This window comes from Megalopta genalis, chromosome 1, assembly GCF_051020955.1.
Source record: "Megalopta genalis isolate 19385.01 chromosome 1, iyMegGena1_principal, whole genome shotgun sequence".
Lineage (NCBI taxonomy): Eukaryota > Metazoa > Arthropoda > Insecta > Hymenoptera > Halictidae > Megalopta > Megalopta genalis.
This window is the reverse complement of record NC_135013.1, coordinates 45630268-45653825: the sequence shown is the minus strand read 5'-3', so window position 1 is coordinate 45653825 and position 23558 is coordinate 45630268. Positions and strand designations below refer to the sequence as shown.

The following is a 23558-nucleotide window of genomic DNA, read 5'->3' as shown; positions in this document are numbered from 1 at the left end:
ACTACCTATCCGCAGTTTAGCAATTACGGAATGTTAGTTTCGTAATTTATTGTCTTATTAGGTAGGTAGAAGAATGTTGGTGTGAGAAAGTAAATATTCTTTAAGTACATTTGATGTGACATAAGATGCACGTAGATATATTTAGACGTGATATTTTGTTACGAAATCTTATAAGTTAATTTAAGTACAATATATACAAAACTTAAACGATGTAGATAATACAGCTATAAAATGTACACGGATGCAGTATTTTTTTATGAAAAAAATACAAAATTGTGGAACTAAATTTTCTAAGGTTGAATATCAATACAATAATATACGTGTTACTCCGAAAAAACGTGAATAATACGTTTGAAAGTTTCTAAAATTATGTGAATAAACATAGAGACTAAATCTAAGTAAGTACTGAACATTTTAGGTGTACATACTTGTATTTGATTCGAATTGCATTCTAATTATGAATCGCTATCGTGATGGTAATAACGCAACAAGTATGAATCAAATTACACCGTATATATTAATTAGAAAAGGATTGTATTCTTCAACAGATTATTTGTCTAAACTACCACATAGAAAAATTCTTTTATAAATTTGTACGTAATTGTTCTCCGTTCACAATAAGTACTTGTTGGTTTTTGCGTAAGGAATAAATAGAAACGGCTTAATAAATATTAGTTCGTAAATTACTTCGTACCATGTGTCGCATTAAATACCGCATTGCTTCGTGCTTCGAGTCCTGGGAGAAACGTTTTACAGTAGCCGAGTAAAATGTATGGAATATTCTCGAACGTTAATCGCGAGCCACTCGATTAAAATACGCAGTAGCGTTTGTTAGAATTTAAACGAAGAATGCAAATTCTATTGTACATCGTAATAAATGGAACTTTATAAATGGAATTTTTATGGCGATGTCAACAGAGACAGCCTTCAGACGAGTTTAACCGTTCGGATGATTTGTATTTAGATGCAATTTAAAGAAGCAAGTTGCTCTTAATTCTATCCTCAGAAATCATAGGACGCCTCATCGTCCTCCTTTTTGCGTTTGAACCCCATCTTGTAGAGTGCCCCGGCAGCGCAAGCACCAAGTATGGGCCCGACCCAGTAAACCCACAGGTTTTCCCATTCACCTAGAATGACTGCAGGACCAAGCGTTCTGGCAGGATTCATACTACTCCCTGTTACGGGCACGGCTGCCATATGAGCCACGGTGATAGTCAATCCGATCGCCATCGGTGCCCATCCTCTCGTGTCGGTTCTCTTCGGATCGGTCATCGCATGAACGACCAGAACCAGAAGGAACGTCACGATGGCTTCCATAAAAACACCTTGAGCTTTGGTGACCGTTAGCGCAAGGGACGTGGCGCCTAGACCGTGATCTGGCGATACTGGGATCAGTGCCTGGACAAAGAAATGACGCGTCATTAAAGTTACTGTTATGTTGACACAACGCTACGGGAGAGTTTCCCATAATGCAATGATTCTTGTTCCAATTCGGAGAAGTTTTAATGATTTTCTGACAAAAGTAGGTTCATACATTTGTGCAAAGAATATCAAGTTGCATTACTTGGTTCAATAAAAAATCTATATACATATATGTTTCTATCTAAAGAAACATTAATAACTAGATGTCGGATTTTTATGTCTTCATCAATTGTAAGAAATATGTATAGACTAAATAGCAAGTTCTTTCTTTCATCAATTACTTTTAGTAAGTTGAAAATGATACATTGATATTTTTGAATTCTCCGGACATGTCTACTATTTTAAATTGCAACTATCCACTTGCACCATAAATGCATAAAATCCGCAGATTATTAATGACCATCATAGGTTCCCTACGCGTCCACCTACAAAAGAACTATTAACGCCAGATTGCGTCTTTTTTGAAACTATTCAATTGTACGTGAACCACATTTTTCGCTACGAGTAATAACAGAACCACCCTATATAAGTATCAACGCCATTATTGCGTTTGAACAACATTTTTTTGTTTCGTATTTTTCCCAGCGACTGTACCGCGTCTCGATAATGCATAAGCATTGCGGGAAGTCCCTAATTGAACGAGATTACGATCTTTGATTTTTGTATAATCATTTCCTTTTCGACAACTTGGGTGATGTTAATATATAATTTTTTAAACCAACCGTGTTCCGATGACACACATACATAGTTCTCACGAACCTCGTAATTATACATCTTTAATTTTTGATATACAATATATATAATAAATAATATATAATAATAATAATATATATAATAAATTTTTTAATTTAAATTTCCATGTGTTTCGTGAAGATCTGTTTATGAAAGCCAATATATATCGAAGGTTTACCATACAAAAATATGTTCAAACAAATTAATAAATAAAATTATAGATGATCCTAAGCATAGTCAGTTATATTTTTATCAAGAAGATCTGTTGTTCGAGTATCAAATTTCTTATTACTTAATATTTTCATCGAAATGCTTCGTAAATGCTTACATTTATAATCTATGCATAGCATTTGTCATCATGAATTCATTTTAGACGACTCTTTGAATTTCATCAACTTGAACATACATTCAATCCCTGTGTGACTTATAGTGGTATGCACTTCTATATTGTCATTGATATTTAAACAAATACCAAAAGAAAAACTATATTTGTATATTTCTATTTTCTATTGTTTCTACTATAGAAATACACAAACATGAAAAGTGAGGAAGCGTGTAGTTGCAAATTATTTTGCAGATTGTATATATTTACATATCCTTTTGATACACGCGAATACTTTCCCTTTGTTAATTTGTAAATGGACATTGTTCCATATCTTTTTGATAGCACAATTCATTATAACGTGGCACGCTTGCGAGTAATACACTCACAATGCTTAATAATACCACTATGACAAATGAATGGGAGATTACGTATTTCGTCTATTTAATTCCATCCACTCTCGTTGATTTCTGACGTAATCGGAGTCGGTAAACATACATGTATGTTAAGACCTCGACCTTGCTGTGCATGTTAATTAACTTACAATAACTGAAAAGTACATTTTGATAACCGGAAAAAAGAAATAGAGAAGACATTTACTATTACTACTTTTACTATTTCTTCATTTAGTTGGACGTTAATGTAAAGCAACATGTACGTTTAGTAATCATAATGATACAGATTTTATGTATTTATAGCAGTGGTGGTTCGACATGCTAATTTTCGTACTAATACTATACGTTAATGTTGAAACAGTATAAAACCTATGGCACAAAAAATACCTTGTGTATGCTATACATATAATACATATAAAATTCCATACTGTGTTTTCCTTCATTGCAGTCATTTCTTTGCCACATTGTTTATACAAATCTACATGTGCAAACACATTCTCAATATGAAAACTTATGTTTCATGTGAAGTCTAGAAAATATGTTTCATTGAATAGTAAACAAAAAATCCATCAGTAATGGACGATGAACAAAATGATTTGATTCTTTTTACTAAGTGTAGAATACGTATACTTTGACTGTATTTAGATCATTTCATTTTCAATTCATCCTTTTGCAAATGAAATATTCACCCTTTTGCATATGGAATTCATTGATGTAATTATTTATAATAAAATTCATATTAAATTAGAAAATTGAACGACACTTCTATTATTATTATACAATTATTGAAATTTAATGAAGATTAATTATTTATAATGACATTTGTATTGTAAGTATATAAAAAAGTATATAAATTCGAATAAAAAGATGATTTGGATTTTCAAAAGTATAAATAAAACCACCAGAAGGGTTAATTTATTTTTTAAAAAGGTTGATCTGCAGAAGGATTAATTTGTAGTGCAAGATTTGTATTTGTTATTTTGTTAGGAAACGATTTTTAGATAAAGATTTTATGTTTCTCTTGTTTAAATTAAGATTTAATTCGTTTGATACATAAATGAAGGTATGATACTAATAAGATAATCATGTATCACTTCTAAAATATATTTGATAATTAATAAGATGCTGTGGTACCTTCAAGACAGCTGAACCTGCAATTGCTCCACAGCATTGGCAAACTATGTAACATATCGTTTTTAGGAAACTGCAATTTCCGCTAATAAGGAGGCCAACTGATACAGCTGGATTCACGTGGCACCCAGAAACAGGACCTATGACCTGAAATAAAAAGAGAAATTTATTATTACTTAAGTATGTTCTTTACTTCGATATATTAATAATTTTATTTCATAACTATTGTTTCAATATTATGTTTCACTGTGAGATTTTGAGCGTCTTTCGATTTTCCAGTTTTCGTAACTAACAGTAATTTCTGTTTGCTTTACAATTTGTAAACGTAAAACATTGTTATTTATTTCCTTATATCTATTTATTACGATTACACAATTATATATGACTGTATACTATTAGAACAATCAAAATCGATGAACGTTTGTGTTATTATAAATGATGTGTTACCAATATAATTAAGGAGCAAAGCAATCAAATAGCAGTTATGCAATATTCGTACTTCCATAGAATGCAAAAATTTTATTCTTTTAGAGCTATAAGAAATATCACAAAACTATGACGTTAGCAGTACATATTTAGTAATTAAAAAATTACTGGAAGCAGTCTGTACATTAAAAAAAATTGTTTCCAAACGGTCGTTTAATTTTCATGCATGCAATTAATAGAATCTACAGATAGTAAATATATGTGTATATGTCCCATTCTTCTTTATAATAATGAGGATGCTTGTCTATTAAGTAGGATGAAACTAGTTTCTCGTCCCGTGGGTGTATTACAAATACAACTGCGACTATTACACACTTGTTTATTGTTCTTGTAACACTTTATGAAAGTTATTATTATTATTTTTTATTGTATTGGAATTTGTAAACCCTTTACCTGATTCCTGAAGACATTCGAGACATTTATATATATATATATATATATATATATATATATATATATATCTTTTTTTTCTTTTACATATGTAATAAAATAATTATATGTATAATAATTATATATATTCTAACCCTGACCCTCTCTTCCTCAACTAACAATAAGAGTTGATGAATTTTATAAAGGTAATCGTATTGTTTTAGATTCAAAGGAGCTGAGGTTTGTCACTTTTTCTCAGATGACCGAATGTGGTAAAAAACTGACATAATCTATGATTATTTCATGAGTAACAGGTCTTAGGTAGTATACGTTACATGGACAAATAGGAACGCGCGTTCCAAAATTCATTTGCCAATGTAGAGACTCCGTTGGTCTTGCAGAAATTCACCACTTCTAATTCCAGTTTCGTAATTCTCAAACCATGGTTCCTTGATATACGCACCGATAAAGAGATCTTAAATTTGTTTCGCGGCATGAATGATTTCTTAACAATCACGATGGCCCACATACATCCGTGGAGAAATCAAGGTCTTAGATCCGGAGGCTGGGTTCGCGGAAACGTTCGTTTCTATGTTAACGCCTTCAAGGAAATGCTTTTGGAAAGATTTCGGATTTGGTAATGCTATAAGTGTACTTGAGGACCATGACAAATTTTTCGAAACACTTCTTTTCGGTTACAATGAATAATATACATTTATGCATCAGAAATGTACTGCGAACCTTTATGCATTTGTATTTTTTAAGAGTCATAAAAAGTAATCTCCGAAACAAATGGAATTTTAAATTTTGCAATATTTCTAATTCACTAAAATAAATCAGCACATGGAAAGTATGTTGACACTCTTCCAAACGGAATCACATTTTTAAAATTGATTTATCAGACAAACTGGAAAAAAGAGAAAGAAACGCTACTTTTTCAACTTTTTTATCCGACAAAACTATGCGTTTTGTAGCTCTTGATAAGTTATATGTAGACCGTGGATTTTATACGTGTATAGTAAATATCAGTAGGTGTAATTAAAAGAAGCTAACGATGTGGATGTATTGATATGGACTTATTAAAATTATTAAAGGAAGAACAAAATTTGTGATTGGCTTCTATGTCTGGTAGTTGATGCAGGCAATTATTATTTTGTATAATGATTTGCAGTCTAGTTATAATTCATGCTGAAAATTTCATCGAGATCTGTTAACATTGTAACGAACTACAAACAATTAAAGATAGTGAAAATTGCAGTTTTTCATGTTCGACATTTTTCAATCTCTGTAACTTGATTTTGCGTCAATCGATTCCGAAGAAATTTTCAACATGCATGTAGGTTATCGAGATCTATAAAACGCATTGTTCACATTTTCGTTATAGGCTCGGATAAAAAAGTTGGAATGACAGCAGTTTTAAATTTTTGCATCGTTTTAACCAATTGCAATTCTTGTAAGCTATTTTTCACTCATTGTCCTGTAAACTGGTCGATTTAACATCTCAACAAAATTCAAGTCATTTGATCCAATTTTTAAGAAGTTATGCCATTTGTGAGACGTAGACATATTTCCTGTGATGACTGCATTAATTGTAAATTATCGGTATTTAGCTATTAATTTTTACTCGCGGTCTATACAATATTTATTATAATTAATTTCTTTCTTTAGATTGGATTTGTCTCATATATATGTAAAGGGTATTTCGTAATGTAATTGGAACATTTTTAGTGGAACCATTCGTTGCATTATACTAATAAAAAGAAGAGTAGGTAACAAACGTATTTTATGTATCATAGAAGCATTATCAGTCTCGAGAAGGACAACAACCTAACAGGTACATTTCTCGGCTTACTATCGTCTTCTGACCTATTAACACATTATCATTACGTAAGAAACAGTTCTTTAATAGATTCGTGACTAAGCAAAGCATATTTCCAGAAATTAGTGTAATGGAGGGGTGAGTTTCTTATCTTTGAATAATTTAGGCTTGTTAGTAGAATCATTGTATTTTTATTATATGTACAGTAATGTGCATAATTATTGACTCAGAAAGTAAATTTTACATTACTACCGATATCTAAACGAAAACTTAATGAACTATTATATTTGTGTATTTCTATTTTCTATTATTTCTAATATGGAAATATACAAGTATGATATTTTGTTAAGTTTTTTTAAATTATTCTCAGCTAATGGATATCAACTACAGTGCTGTAAATAATTATAAACTCGAAGTAACTTTTACAATGTCACTGATATTATTATTTCGAATATAGGAATATACAAATACGATATTTTGTTAAGTTTTTGTTTAAATATCACTAAAAATGTAAAAGTTACTTTGGATCTATAAGTATTCTCACGACTGTGGGTCAAGAATTTTAATGTGCACAATCAAGTAGTAAGACAGTAATACTACAGTCGAAATATTTAAATAGTTCTGTAACGTCTGAGACAATGCAAATTGATATTAACTGGAAAAGATGTCATGAGAAAAAAATCCATCCTTCTTATTGAGTTTGATCACAAATAATAAACAGCAGTGTGCATTTACAGAATTAGCAACAATAATCCATTCTTATAGTTGATGCTACATGCATTAACTTAAAAATATTTTCTCTGTATTTTGTGTAGTACATATGATGTGGACATTATATTATGATAAAATAAATTACAACTGAATTTTGTATTTTATTATATTTATATAAATGATCAACGGTGGAAGAGTGCGACAATATTGTATAAACATTTTGGGATTTGTAAGAGAAGAAAATTTATGAAATATTATTATTGATCGCTACTCTTTAAAATGTGTTTCACGAATATAACTAATAATTTTTATGCTCTCTCACTCGTCCACTAGAATATTAACATCTCAGTGGAAAAAATAATTGTTGTTCTATGATCGCTTTCATTTTGTTTAGAATTGGCATACGGATTCTATGTATTTATGGTAATAATGGGTGAGCGAAACACAAAATAGTAGATATTAGATGAATTGAAATATTCTATTTTATTATTTTCAACTTGTCGAACCTATTGAAAAGGAAATAAATAAATTTCCATTTTACTTTAGTTTGTTTCGATTAAGTCGAACAGTATTAATTATGCATTAAGCATTTTTTAAAGAATAGTTATAACCAGACTTTAAAATTTATGTATACACAACAAGAATAAGAGAGAAAAACACAAATCAGTAAAGATATTAGACATTACAAAATTTTAATCTGTTATATTCAACCTGTAGAATCCATTAAAAAAGGAAATAAATTTTGTATTTTATTCTAGTTTGTAGTAATTGTGGTAGACAATTTCTATTATGCTAAAAGAACTACTATAATGACACTGTAGATTTTACGTGTTTATGATAAAAATAGGTAACAGGAACACACACATACACACAAATATATAAATATATGAGAAGTATTCAAAAATACTGGATATTATTATTTATAACAAAAATGTTTGTGAGAAATAGCAAACAATAAAAAAACATTCGTTTAAATTTGTCGGATCTACTAAAGAAATAACTAATTTGGCTCCAGTTTGACGCAACCAAGATAGATAATTATTGCTTCCCCATAAAGTTCCGCAGCCTAGTTATATCGAGTAATTGTCCTTGATCTGAATAAATGCGGTCCGATTATTTGAATAAAGTAGTCTCGTTAGGCGAACTGCAGCGGCATCGTGCAAAAGTCTCGGAACTGGCACGAGTGCCGCAAAGACGATCTCGACTTGGGAAATGGGCGAACGTAGACAGTTCTTCGGAGCAAGAGGAAGAGAAACTCGGAGTAGGGTGGCGAGAAGAAGAGAGAGAGGGAAGTGTAAATGCTGTCTAGATCGGTGGCCGGACCGATATGAGTCCGGTAGAATTGGGCTGATGTCGGGAGGACCCGGCGGGGCCCGTCGCGGCCCAGTTCTCATGCACGTCGGCAAGGTCTCGATTCGCCCGGGGCGATCCGAACACATGTGCGCCAACGGGTTGCCGCGATTACGCAACCCGTCTTCTTGGCTCGTTCGTTTTTCCTCTCTTCTTGTTCTTCTTCTTGCTCCTCCCCTTCTTTTCTTCGCTCGTTCTCTTCTTCTCGCTGCTCTTCGTAATCTTCTTCGGAGTGTTCTATCGCCGTCGCGGTGCACACACCTGTTGCACGCTTGGCATAAATTCCGCGCGGAGCTCCGAGCACAGAGATCACACGCCGAGATATCGATTAATTGATTTTATTAATTATAAGATCGAGCACGAGCGACGCGTGACGGTCCTTTTAATCGGCTACGCGGGAACGGGGCTGATTAAAGAGCTAGGGGTCCACTGTAGAAGATATCGGATACGCCGTCACAGTGGTCCAAAACACACCAAACGGCGGCCAAGATGAAATTTTTCACACCATTTTTATACGAGTTACAATATCATTGGAATACACATCAGGGTGTGTGCAATAATACAAATTAGCAAGAAAAACTAATCCTAAAACTGCCAAATCATGCCTTCATTTTGAATTTCCTTGTTTCCATGCGGCGCAGAGTGCATCAAACCAGAGAGAAAAATCGAAAAAATCACTGATTCATATTGATTCAAAACTGAGATGTTCGTACGAGATAATGTTTATAGAAAATGATAGCCAAGGCTTCTCTAATTCAGCAAAACTTTAGAAATGTTATTATATTTTATTATAATAACTAATCTGAAATTAAACAGTTTTATTCGTTTTCCTATTCTTTAGATAAGGTTTAAAAAAAATGCCCTTCAATATCCTGGGATTTTTATTCTGTCGCATCCGCAAGACATGATTTTTTTTTTATAAAAATAAAAAAAAATTATGTTTCTTCAATTTTCTTACTTGTGCTCGCAACGAAAATTTAAAAAATAGATTTTAAAGATCTAGGTAACTTACACGCACAGATGTCAGGCAGAATACAAAAAAAGTGGGGGAAACGTTGCAAGTCGGTCTGTGAAAGGGTTTGCTTAAACCAACGGGAGGGAGAACTGACTCGCGCCCGGTGCTTCGCATTTGTATAACGCGCACGTCGTGTCGGTTCCCCCACCCGTTGGTTGCGTTACTATGCAAGCTTCTTCCGAAGCCAACTCGCAACGCTTCCCCACTTTTTTGTATTTTGCCTGACTTCACTGATGCATACTGAACATTTTCTCGAAATTGTTATGAATTCGTTGTTTTTCGTTGTTATGAGTTCCAAATAATTAAAGATTGCAAAAATTGCAGTTTTTCGCAACTTTCGGCCGATAACTGCAACAAATCTCGAGATTTTGAGGATAAGAACAAATGAAGATATGTTTTCTCTTTCTAATATTCATCCGAAAAGGAATAGGACAAAAATATCAGATTCTGACCATGATTGACAATAATTACAATCAAATATTTTGTTAATGTTAAAGTATTTTTTTAGATAATATGTGTATATACATTATTTGTTACAGAAATGTTTGTTTCATATTCCTCTATTGTTATTACATAAAACATGTACACATGTTTCTCACATACTCGTTATTAAATATTATTTCCTTGCCTGATCAATATAAATTACAATTATATTAATCATTTTTCAATTTTTATGAAAGGAAACGTTTTTTTAAGGATAAAGGATTAATTGAGGCATTAAATTGACATTAAATTGATGATTAGCGATTCCAACAACTTCAATAAAAAGCAGTCTTTTTAACAAATTATTCATGATTCCCTAGTGTCTCTATTTCTAAGTTCGTGTAAAAAAATAACTTTTGACAGAAATGAGATATAGAATTGATTTCTTTTTAAATTAAACTTAAAATGCTCTAAAACAAGGGAAAATTGTAGAGAATGTCGCACGAACAATTTTCAACATTGAAAATTTGTCAAAATTTGTCAAGTTTGATATTTTTCGATATAATTTGTAACAATATAATATAAATTTTTTTTATAATTGGTAATAATATAATTAATAAATAATTTGTTTTAATGTTTTATCCACAAAATAACCTTGACATGTATTTTGTAGGTTTGTAAAACTGTTTAAAAGAGAAAAATTATGTAAATCGTTTACCTTTTTTACAACTCTGAAGTATTATAACAAATTTTGTTTTGCGAGGTTTAAATTCGGGGTGACAAAATCCATAGGAAAGGACGTATAACAAGACAAGAAGAAGATTCAATCATATGTCGTAATGCATAAACCAAAATCTTATCGAAAACTATCAAATCCAATATAAATTTCCAATATCGAAAATTGTTTGCGCGACCTCGTGCGACATTAATGTGAAATCATCTCTGCATCTCATTTCTGTCAGAAGTGATCTACGATTTTGACACAATCCTGGCCACTTTTCTCCCACTGTGCGGCGCGCCGTGACCAGAGGTTCGAGGACCGGGGTTCTCGTAGACTCGGAGGCTCCTCCGAATCCCCGGGGCCGATGATGACCTTGTGCCGAATGAAGAGTCTTATCCCGAGCGTGATTTTAATTATTACGCGTTCCATGGGCACGCCTAACAGTCCTCGGAGATCTGTACACGCGGCCGGGTACGCGCGAGGGTCCACAATGGGGAAAGTGTTGCTCCTCTTTTCATCTCCGTGGCCGGCCTTCATCCTCGCGCGCGACTCGCTTGTTCCAAGAAAAGCAATAAACGAAGCCCGGCTTTTATTCGGCGTCCCGCGCCTCGATAAAACTTTTCGACCGTGTACACACGGTCCTCTGGCCCCGGGCCCACGCTTATCTCCCGTTAATCTTGAATTATTAATTCTGCAAAACGTCTAGATATACCCGCGAACAAGCGATGGGACTCGCAGGTGGTGAAACCGACTTCGAAACAGGGGCACGTGCTGACAATCGTTCGCGTCGAAGATTCGTGGGATCCTGAAACGAGGTCGATGCACCGGTATTCCGGATCCGGTGGCCGGTCTCATTTTTCTCCGTAATTCATTGATCAATTTCCATTCTGTCGGTCGCACGATCCTCTAATTTTTCTGTCGACGGTTCTTACGGTCTGGCTTGACCCACGTTCTGGCTTGAACAGATTTTTCAGGTTTACACTGGTGTCAGACGTATGCGCAATCCGAGGCGGAAGGCAGTGTCACCGTAAGTGTGAGGCGACGGAGGCTACGGAGAGATCGCACTGCAAATCTTCAAACCAGGCCAATAACTTTCCAACACTGCGGCGGGACTTTCCTGATAGTGCCAGATGATTCGGCGAGGCGGTTAAATGGTTCTGAATTTCAACACGATATAATTGGATGGTCGACAGCCGGAGATCCTCGACCAACGCCTTCGCAGGATTTAATTTGGATGTTCTCGAAGTCGTAGGGTGACAAACTCGCTGGATGTATTGTTAACGCTAGAAACGTCGGGCACCGAGAGTGATTGTAACTGTAAGTGATTTCGTAATGTCTTATAAGTAGACCGCGGATTTTGGAAATTCCCGATTGCCTACGCGATTTCACGAAAATTGGGTTCAAAGAAATGTTTCCCTCATCGACGAAAAGATTAATCGTTCTAAGCAGAGAATAAAAATACTAGAACCTTGTTAATTTATAAGGTAGTGGAGCACGTTACTTGACCAATTATTGTGACTTCGGTTTGTTTTTTGGTATAATTAACTTTGTATTTATTAAATAAGATATTGTGTATGTTTTTATTCAAAAATAAACAAAATAATAGAATGATTAACTTTATATCTATCGAATAAGACATTAAATTTCTTTTATTAAAGAATAAATATAATAAAAGGAAAAAGAATGGAATAAATATAAAATTCATTGTGCCTGAAAATCCTGACATAAACCTATAGTCTACATTAACCGGCTCGACTAATTCACGTTTCCTTGCATTTGAAAAATTCGCACATCCGACAAACGCATACGAATATGCAGTTTACTTATAAAGATTGTTACACTGCGGATCTTTAGGCAAATAATAATTTGCCTGTGTCAATGGTAAGGAACAGGATTTGAATGAAAATTAACTTCAATCAATTCAAGAGAAGGTAAGAATAAGCTTTACCTAGTGATTTAATCATAAATTTTAATTTAATAATATTAATATAATAAATTTTAATTAATATTATTGAATTTGGAAAATAGCTTTATAGTTTCAATAGCTGTAAACTTAAAAATTTGAAATAATACGATTCTTCTAGTCAGTCTATTACAACGATTCAAAAACGAAATTTTCAGATTTTAAAATAACTTCGTTGTTATATTTTTTGTATTTTATCGTTTCAAAAGAACCAACTAATTTGTCGAAATAGATGTTTGAAAGTGGAGTTTTAATAGTCCAACCTAGTGTAATAAAATAAAATTGCTTTTCTCTACAAGTTAAATATAGTACAAACGAGATTCACGCAATTTCAAAGTATCGTAAAATCTCGAGTTGGTTCATAGACTTCGTGCCCTCAGGCTCTTGTGACCCAAAGCCTCCGGATATGTTTGCTGCACGCAAGAATGCTCGCATTCGCTTAAATGAATTACGGATCTTTGAGATTCATTGTGGAGTCATGCATGACATGCTAAGTTAATTAATTGCAGATGCCAAGAATTGACAAGCGGAAACATCCTTCGCAAATGTTTATAACGTTTGTGGAATTATCAGAATATTTTTGTAATTGCAAACAAGTACACCGCGCGTCACATATTTTTACTTTCGAGATATTGTCATTTGAAATTCTGATCGCTAATTCTTTCTATTAATCCTCGAACGGCCAGTTTTTGGTCATGCTCTTGGTCACTTATAACTTTATTTATTAAGTTTTCTGAATTTCTCCAGGCACATTTATTTTTCTATAGACATTAATGAAACATGTTAAAATGTAAATTAATTGTCAGGTGATCAAATCATTTCTATGCTCCGTGTTTCCTTGTTTTTATATTTTTTAGGCTATCGAATTTGTTTTCAAGATTTTCTACTGATAAATTCGTAAATCCTGTGTTATACTGCGTATGTTCTAATACATAAACTTAAATCTTTTTAAATTGTGACACGCGGCGTTTTTCCTTACAACAGGTATAACTTTCATCCGATTCAGAAACATTCAATCTTCAATAACTTTCACGGATTATTCGAAAGTAGTATTTCTGTGCATTCATATAATTGTCATAAAAATGATCAGTTAATTCCATCAGCTAAATATTTGTTAGTCAACAATTACTTTAATTGTTTGTAGTATGATTGAATAGCAAGTATTAAAAAGAATTGTTTATATTCCACATGCAGCGCAAGCGTAACGCCTCAACCAAAAAAGGAATTGAATGTAAATTTTCGCAGTTGACAAGCATTGATTATCAGATATTATCACAGAAACCAAATTCGTGGTTGTAAAATCCACAGACAATGGCGTTGTCTCGTACTGCGCCCGCATAATTAGGGTGCACGAGTTGCACACGAGCCGCAAGGTTCACGTACGATCACGCGGGACAATGATCTTTCGCTCATGGATCACGTTGCACAACATCCCGAGACAAGGGAGCGGTCTCTCATAGGCCTCCCAAAAGGCCTCCAGCAAGATGACTCTAATATTTGCCGAAGGATACGCTTGTTACGACAAGATCGATTTTATCGCGAATTTCATCAACCTGTAAAATAATTCTCGATAATGTACCAATGTTTAGCAATTTGTAAGATATGTTATGGCATATGAAGTGTCTTCATTAGCATCTTCGCCAGTTTTAACGGAACCTCATAGAATCAACTGTTACGTTCAATAAAATTTGTTTAAGTTTATGCATTTTCAGGTATGACTATAATTACAGATTTTTAGGTTTGATATTAAAATTGTGCATTTTTAGATTTGATTGAGATAATGCATTCTTGCGTTTGATTAAAAATATGAATTTTTAGGTTTAATTAAAATGATGTATTTATAGATTTGATTAATGTTATGCATTTTTAGATTTGATGAAAATTCTACAATTTTGGGCTCAAATAAAAAAGTTAAAATACGAGTTTTATTTTTGTTTGTCATTCTAAGTAATAGCATAATTAATCGACAGCATTTTAATCATTGTCTAGTAGACTAGTCATTCCTCCTGCATCTAAAAAACATCAAAAAATTTAGTTCAGTTTTATAAAAGTGTTTTAAAAGGCGTACATATTTTGTATTTTCGTCATAAATTTTTATCAAAGCATTTATGGACATTTTGTTGTATTAATAATAACATTTTACCCCTTTTTTTGTAGAACACACTGCTGAAGTGTGTTTGACATATACAGAACACTGCTGTATATGGAAAAATGCGGAACATTCTGTATATTAGAATAATGAAAATTAAAAACGTAAAAAATCTTGCTTCATACAAAAGTGTAGCTGAAGGAGAGCAAAAGCTTTCAAGATTTAGTATCACGTAGTCACATCTGTGTATTGTGCATAAATGAGGAAACGTTATGCGTTATCAGTAGAAAAATGAATTATAGTCAGACATCGTTTAGTGATCTAGGCATCATATATTTCATAACTAAAATATAATATAATCTACTCAATAACATCGGCGCCAAGTCGAGTTAATTAAGATTCGAAATTTATCTCATCTGTAGATTACTATTTCGGCGACGATATCGCGAATTATATTGTACCGCAGTTTATACGATTTTAATATACGAAAATGTATCAAGATTTTCGGTACTGGAATCATTTACAACGTTATTTTCTTTTCTCTTTGCGCCGTGGTTATGCAATATTACGTCTTTATTTTTAACGATTCCCCGCTCGTTTGCAACAAATGACGCATAATGCAGGCCTCGGAACGTATCATTTGCATACGAATGATTGACGACGAGTTTGCGTCTTCCTTTATTTATTCAGTTAAATCTTCTGCGGTCTTTGTTTTTTTTTCATTTTAGGTCTTTCTTCTTCAGTCTCTTCGTGCGTTTTCATTGTGTCTACGAATATATTTCATCGTCGTTTGAACAAAGAAAATAACAAAATTTGAAAGTATACCAAAATTTAAACTGTTGTAAATAAAGTATGACTTTTAATACTAAACTTACCACGATCAAAATTATTAGTTCGTTATTTCACAATTCTATAAATCTCAGAGCAGAGTTAGGCATTATTTGAATTGTTTCGAATAGATATATATCTCAGATAATTATCCGAATGAATCATTTTTATAAGAATATTTTATTAAAATAACAATTATTCATTATTCGTCATAAATTATTCTATCTATTTGTTGGAATAATTCTTTATTCGAATACATTTTCGAATCATTTATTTGAATACATTTTCGAATAATTTATTCGAATGGAAATTGTAAAATTATTCGAGTAATAGTGCGAATAATTGTTGACTGTTTTTGTTTTTACGTAATTTTATAAGAATGTATTTATACGAACACATTCAGAATCAGTTCAGTTTCAACTATTTATAGAATTATGAAATTGCCGAGATATTCGTCTGCATCCACAGAAACATTATTTAGTTATGCATCAATAATCAATCTACCCATATGTAACAAACTTTCCAATGCAACGTTTGAAAGAAAGTTAATCACCCCCCAAAAAGCATTTAAAATATAAAAACACAGGTTGGGCTCTAATTCCCATAAACATTTTCCAAAAATTAAATCACAAAAAATCTCCAAAAATATTAATTTATCCAAAGGAGCATTCCGCAGATATTAGACCAAGAAATGATGACTCTCTTCATCCCAAAAAATGTCTCTACATACAAAAGGTAAAAAATATTAAGTCACAAGAAAACTCAGAAAATGTTAAACTTCGTAAGGATATAAAAGAACGCTGCTCCAAAAATATGTATTACTACTTAATTTGATTTGAGGAAAGTACCAAAATCAAAAGTAGTTGTTTATATTTGATCTGAATTTGATTATATTTGATTTGAATTTGAAGAAAATACTGAAATCAAAAATAGTTGGTCCATTTGTATATTACGATAAAACATTAATATTTTAAACGGATTCATGGATATATGGGCAAAAAAAGAATTAAATCTAAGGTGTATTTGGCGGATCCTTTTTATCTACGATGGTACAAAAGTTTGAATATTGAAATCTTAATTCACTCTTTATTGTGAAATAATTTCATCTGTGTTAAGCTATGTTGTTACAAGATTCCTCATTCTACATACAGTGGACGAAATTTGTATAGGGACACCAATATTTTTTTTAATAAAAGATATTAAGTATTGTCTTAATAAAATACATAGTCGGTTTTTGTATAAATAATAAATAATAATAAAATAGGTGACTATATAGAGCGAAATTTGCATAAGGACGGTCACACAATATTATAAAGAACAAAAATATTGTAATATTAATATTGAATATTTCCACCTTTGTGGATAATTATGTCAAATAGTCTATTTTTCATACCACAAACCAATGTTTGCAATGTTGCAGTATCAATTTTGTTCCATTCTTGTCTTACAGCATTTTCCAGCTCTTTAGCATTGTTGTATTGTTACTTTTCTTGGCAAGATTCGCTATAGATCCTCTATCCGGTTTAAGTCAGGTGAACGTACCCTCCATGTCAAAAGTGACACATTTTTTTGCCTAAACCACTCTTTTGTTTTCTTTGCACTGTGTACAGCAGTGTTATCTTGTTGAAAAATAACACTTTCATTATGATTTTCTTCTATAAATGGGATTAAATTATGTTCTAACAAATCAATATATTTATCTGTGTTCATTTTAGTAAAAATTTTGCAAACTGGAGTTTTTGCAGAGTAACTGAATGCAGCCCGTATCATCAAACTTCCTCCCCCAAAATTTCTACTCATGGCTACTGATTTTTCTGAGCGTAGATCGCGCCAATAATATTTAAAGCCATCAGGTCCATCCAGGTTAAACTTTTTTTCATCCGAAAAAATGACATTTTTCCACTCCTCATCCCAGGTCATACGATTTCGTGCTAAAGTTAACCTTTCGATTTTGTGGTCCTTTGTAAGAGGAGGTTTTAATTGTTTTTTTATCCATATTGGTTGTTTATCTTTTTGTAATATTTGCTGCACACGTCGTTCAGTTACTGGCAATTCTAAAATTTTCGTTACTTCACTTGCGGTTTTATTCACATTTTTTATTTCTCTGAGAATTCTTGAATGATCACGCGGTGTGAGTTTGTTATTACCGCTTGAATGATTTTTATTGTAATTTTTATTCAATTTCACGAAGTTGTGTATGACATTAACCGACCTACTGAGTTTAGTAACGATTTCTCGAAGAAAAAGCTTTGCATCGCGATATATGCCTGCATCTTTATCTGCTCCTCTTTGCTAAGAGGGAGCGATCCTCGTGGCATTCTAATAAAAATGAAATTATTTGAAATTATTTATAAAATAGGATGCTATGATACCCTCAATACTTACTTTCTCTGAACTGTAAACGATGTTACTTGTCTGAATATTCAAGTACAATTAAGTAAATGTTGTTGTCCCTATACAAATTTCGCACCAAACTTGAAAAGAATTGTTGTATTTACGTTTACAGACTAGAAACTCGCGAGTATGTTTACGTTATCGCTTCGCAGTAATAGCATTGTAGTGCCAATGAGATTTCCGACATATAAATAACAAAAATTTATAGTTGAAATCAATATATGTCAGTAAATCATGGTGTTCCTAAGCAAATTTCGTTCATTGTATTAGCAATTTGACAGATTTTGATAGTTACTTTACATAATTGAAGTCACCTAGCAGCAAAAATGTGAAAGCCAGAAAAAAGTATCCTTGTCGGACGATGAATTATGAATTATGAATTATGAATTATGAATTATGAATTATGAATTATGAATTATGAATTATGAATTATGAATTACTCCTGCATGTAAAATTAACATCTTCATATATCAGCTCTTGCTCTCCCAATTTACATGTATGGGGGCTCATTTTACGCGCACGATAACACTTAACAATTGGACAATCGTTACAATTGATTACACACTGCATTAAATCAATAAATTGCTACTAAATTGTTTCGACATTTTGGTAGCAGAAAAAATTACACGGCTAGCTCAACTACTTGGCGTGAGTACTCCTGATTGTAAAGAGCGATACGGAAGAAGTGAATCGATAAACTCGGAAAAAGACACTTTATATTCTATCATTTTTATTCAAATCGATTATTTTCCATATAAATATTAATTTTAATAATTTTAATTTTAATTTCAATAATTTTCCTATATGAATAAATTTTTATTCGAATAAAATCTTATTCGGATATATTATCTAGATACCTTTTTATTCGATTGGACATCTATTCGATAGTGTCGAATAAAATTTGATAACATAATAAAATCTTTACAAAACCTAAATTAATTCGATCTTCCCGTTTTTTAAAGACAATACTGCACACCAGTCATTATTACTGTTTAATAGGTTTAATATTAACTTCTTGAGAACGATGAATCAATATGGTCGACATTTTAAACATCGTAAGTGAGCTCATCGAGCATCGGCGTTTTGATAAAGTTTGCGATTTAATTGTTACGATGTATGCTAATTTTTTATTTAATCTGCTGCAATTGAATGAGGTTTTGTTTTCACATAAACATGTGTTGCATTGGATGCTAATTTAACTGATTTTCAGCAATGTGTTTGTGTCGCTTAAGAAATACTAATATTATATTTAGAATTTTTGAAAATTCTGATCTATAAAAAACATTGTCAAATTGTCAACAGCGAACAATACCATGCAAATCGATTCAATGGCGGAAAATAAATAACTATTATATTTCAATGTATAATGAGAATCCAATCATAGTTTCCACTCTACGGCTCACCCACCTTCACTGCTCTAAAAAAATGCACATTCATTATTGTCAAGAGTTATAGCACTAACCAGAATATGTGAAATTCCTATGTTCGAAGTATTTCGATTGGGAATGTCTCTTAACCTTTTCAGGCTCATTACAGAGAATTATCCACACTTCTTTTTACGTACATTGACGAGCAACCCTCGAGACATATTGCTCATTACGATTGTGAAACAAAACGATGCCATATTTGAAAAAAGTTGAGTTTACACCTCGATTGAAGCCTAAGAAGTAGTATTTATAATTCATGTACGAAAGATAATTCAACGAGGCGTATATATTTGTAACTAATATAAATGTTACAATGTTTCGGCAACTAGAAACAAATTTATGTAAATTTCTTATATTAATACAGAATATACATTTTACATGTGCAAAATTATTTGAGGGATTATAAATTCTAATTCTCTAGATAGTGACATTAATTTATTTTTAAAAGTCTTAGATGTGCAGGCCAATCAAAGTGGTATAATTTTAACTGGAGGACTAGATTGAAGATCTTTAACCATTTGTGTTTTCTGTAAATGTACAAAGTATCGAAAATTGTCTATATTAACAAAAATTATCAGCACTTTTGTTTTATTTTCAGAATAAGGGATCTCGACCTTAACATGTTAAATGTGGAAAATCAACTTTAAAAATTCCCACGAAAGCAAAATAATTTAATTAATAAAACAAAAATTAGAGATTAGATCGTGTTTTAACTGCTTCGTATTTTAAACATCCCTGCGAACTTCATTTTGTTCGAATGTATTATAATCAATAAGAATTTTGGAAAATAGTTCAGAATTAGTGTCATCCATATGTGATCCCGTCGCGGCACTTGACGTGTTAAAGAAAAAAATTGTTATTTCCAGTCCAAGTATGTTTAAATATATGTAGTTTCTGTTTCGTGCATACAAGTATGTATGTATACATATGTTCAGTTGAGATCAAAGATTAAAGCAGCTGGAAATTATTTGAATTAATTAACTCCTGAGTTATTTTCTTTCTTTCATTAACTCTCGTAGAATCTTTAAAGATTAGAATCACCGCAGAATAAATTTGTACACAATGTCTTTTATGCTATTGATATGCAAGAAACTGATGTCGATGCGAAAAGTAGATAAAATATCGACAATTTCAAACTCTTGTAATTCATTACTTTACTTGGATTTCTATGTTGCATATTTCACATGTGATGTTAATTATATTGTTGAGTAATCTGAAAGTACGCTTACTCTTGAAGAAGGCTATTATAAAAAAGTATAGTAGCTAAAATACTAAGTTTTGAATTTGTTTTATGGCTTGATATTATATTTGTATTATATCAATGCCATTCAGGTTAGATTACATGTACTTACATTGTACCATATTAATATTATTGTATTATTAATATTTTCGTTTCAACCTTACAAACATGTTGGACTTTATTTAATTTCTTTATACATATTCATATCATTTTACACGTTATTTATTATTCATTATTTATTTATTATTACTTATATATTTTATTTTTATTATTTATTATTTATTTCATTATCTCTTTGCAACTCTCTTCAGTTGAATTCTAAATCTTAAAAACTATTACATTGTTCACACTGTATTAAATTTCACATTATACATATTATATTATATTATACTACATTATGCTACCCAACGTTACACTACACCATGTTCACCCTAACAGTTGTTTATAAAATTAAACTTTTGTTAAACCAACATGAATTTTACTATAAATAAGTGAATTTAATTTGGTAAAGGATGATTTTGATTTGCAAAAAGACAGCGAGTAAGACAAAAGGATGATTATGATCTACAAAAGGATTAATTTGGAGTGCAAACCATGTAATAGTAAAGATGAAGAAAAATCAAATTCCTTTGCACGTTACCTACTTCGAATTACAATGTCGTAAACAATCGATTTCCTGAAAAAAGCCAAACTGAGTCTCATATTAGGAACCCATTTTTCAAATCTGTGAATTTGCATACTTCTATTTTTCCTTTTTTACGAAGAAGCGGAATTTTTTTCTGCATTTTCCAGTAGATTGTAAAAGAATACATATTTTAGTTTTCGAACTAGTATCAATTTTTAATAAAAGTATTTTTAATCGAAAGTTACAATTTCAAAAAAAAAAAAAAGAATGGATCTCATATTGGGCATCTTTACCCTACAGATCGGTAGAAGTTGGTTGACAGTAAAAATATGAGAGTGGTACATGGGGAAAGGCATCTCGATGAGAAAAGCAGATTATACGAAATAACCTCGGCCGAACCAAAAGAAAATATGGCGTGCGCCGCTCGCGAAACCGTCGATACGCGAGATTATAAATACTCATATCCGTGCCGCGAGCTGTCGGAAAGTAAAGTACCAAAAGAGACAGAACAAGAGTCATACTAGTCGATCCGAGGTTCGAGGCGAGTCAGTGGTCTCGAGTAGGTTATTGGAGCCTTCGGGGCAGAATTGCACCATCCCGAGAGTTAGACCCCCTTGGGCGAATCACCGGCCTTATTTACCCTTCTACCTACATGCCGGCAGCTCTCTGAAATCAACCAACGTCACGTGTAAAGGGAATACACGCATGTGCATACGTAAAACGCGGCGCACACGTGCAAAACGAATGTGCAAAAATCTGTCGTTTATCCCCTCGTTATCGGCTTCTGCTTATCACAACACGCCATGCGGAAGAATTTCCAGTATCGGGCACAATTTGCTTGAAATATCGTAAGCAGGTTGCTAATTGCAAGGATTATGCGAAGGAATCGTATGAATTTTTTGTAATTTTCATAATTTATTGTACAGGTTATGAAATGAAAATGAATCTTGTCGCAGATCGTATTCACCTTTTTACGCTCTGAACTGATCCTTTTGTAGATCATATTCACCACTCAGCAAATAAAATGGATCCTTTTGTTGATCATATTCACCATTTTGCAAATAAAATTATTCTTTGTAGTCAATGCAAAACCTACACAAGAAGGAAAATTTGTTTGTCAACGGTTAGATCATACTTTTAGTTTTGTAGACATTGTAAATACATGATTTGTCGCGTAATCTGAGATGAAGTCTGATAATACAAAAGTGTGGGCATTCTTGACAATCAATTTTTATTAACAATAGTCACTATTTTATATCCACTTTAACTGGGAGCAGAACAGGCTGTAATTCATTACGCAAAAAATAATTACGAAATTTTCTGAAGACGAAACGTGGGTAGTTTTACTGAATTAATATATAAAGCCCACATTTATTCGGATCAGGGTTCGAAAAAGCTCCGGAACATTTTCATAAGCTACATTAGAATTTATTGCATGTGGTTCTTTTCGAAAAAAATCTCATTGTAGAAGATACACAACATTTTAGAAATTTAAAGTTTGACTAGAATTAAAAAAATTGTAAATAAAAAATGTTTTCTATAACAGTTACGGATATTTTGTTAATTGATATAAAAACGTTCTCAAACATTATAACAAGTAGCAAATATTATTTGATGAATAAATAATATTCAAACAATATTAAATAATTGTTTCGGATGCGAACCAAAAATATTAAATAAGCCAGTGTTTTATTTATTTGTTAGAATTTTTTAAAATAATTGTTCCAAAAGAATTTGTTCCCACGGAACTTTTAATAGACAGATTCTAAAAAATCTGCTTCAGGAGAATATTCCTTGAAATATTTTCCATAAGGTGAAAACTCGTTTTCTAAAAGTTCCACGTTTTCTAAAAGTTCCATTTTGTTGAACGTATAAGTTTACTTGTCTACTTCGAAACCTACTTTCATCGCACGCAACTTGTTAAATAAAATTTTCCAACGGAAGTAGTAATACAAAATATAAGAGCACCAACGCCGATTGGATTTCAACGAGCAACGATCAGCACTGTAGACAACGATTAGATTTCTCAGCTTCTATCGATACGCAAAATCGCATTACGTCAACCCGTAATCGAATGTACCCTCATTCTTGAACGA

General features: G+C 32.2%; 1 protein-coding gene across 2 annotated transcripts in view; it reads right to left on the bottom strand.

The window, feature by feature from the left end:
- Nucleotides 1-105: 105 nt before the first annotated feature.
- Nucleotides 106-23558, bottom strand: part of LOC117229388 (aquaporin AQPAn.G) — an 81198-nt gene continuing 57745 nt past the window's right edge. For both annotated transcript variants that reach the window (XM_076528381.1, XM_033485821.2), the window contains 2 exons: nt 4006-4149; nt 106-1398 (listed from right to left, as the gene is read on the bottom strand). In XM_076528381.1, the coding sequence (XP_076384496.1) occupies nt 1003-1398; nt 4006-4149 (540 nt within the window). In that variant the 3' untranslated portion in view covers nt 106-1002. The remainder of the gene's footprint in view (nt 1399-4005; nt 4150-23558) is intronic.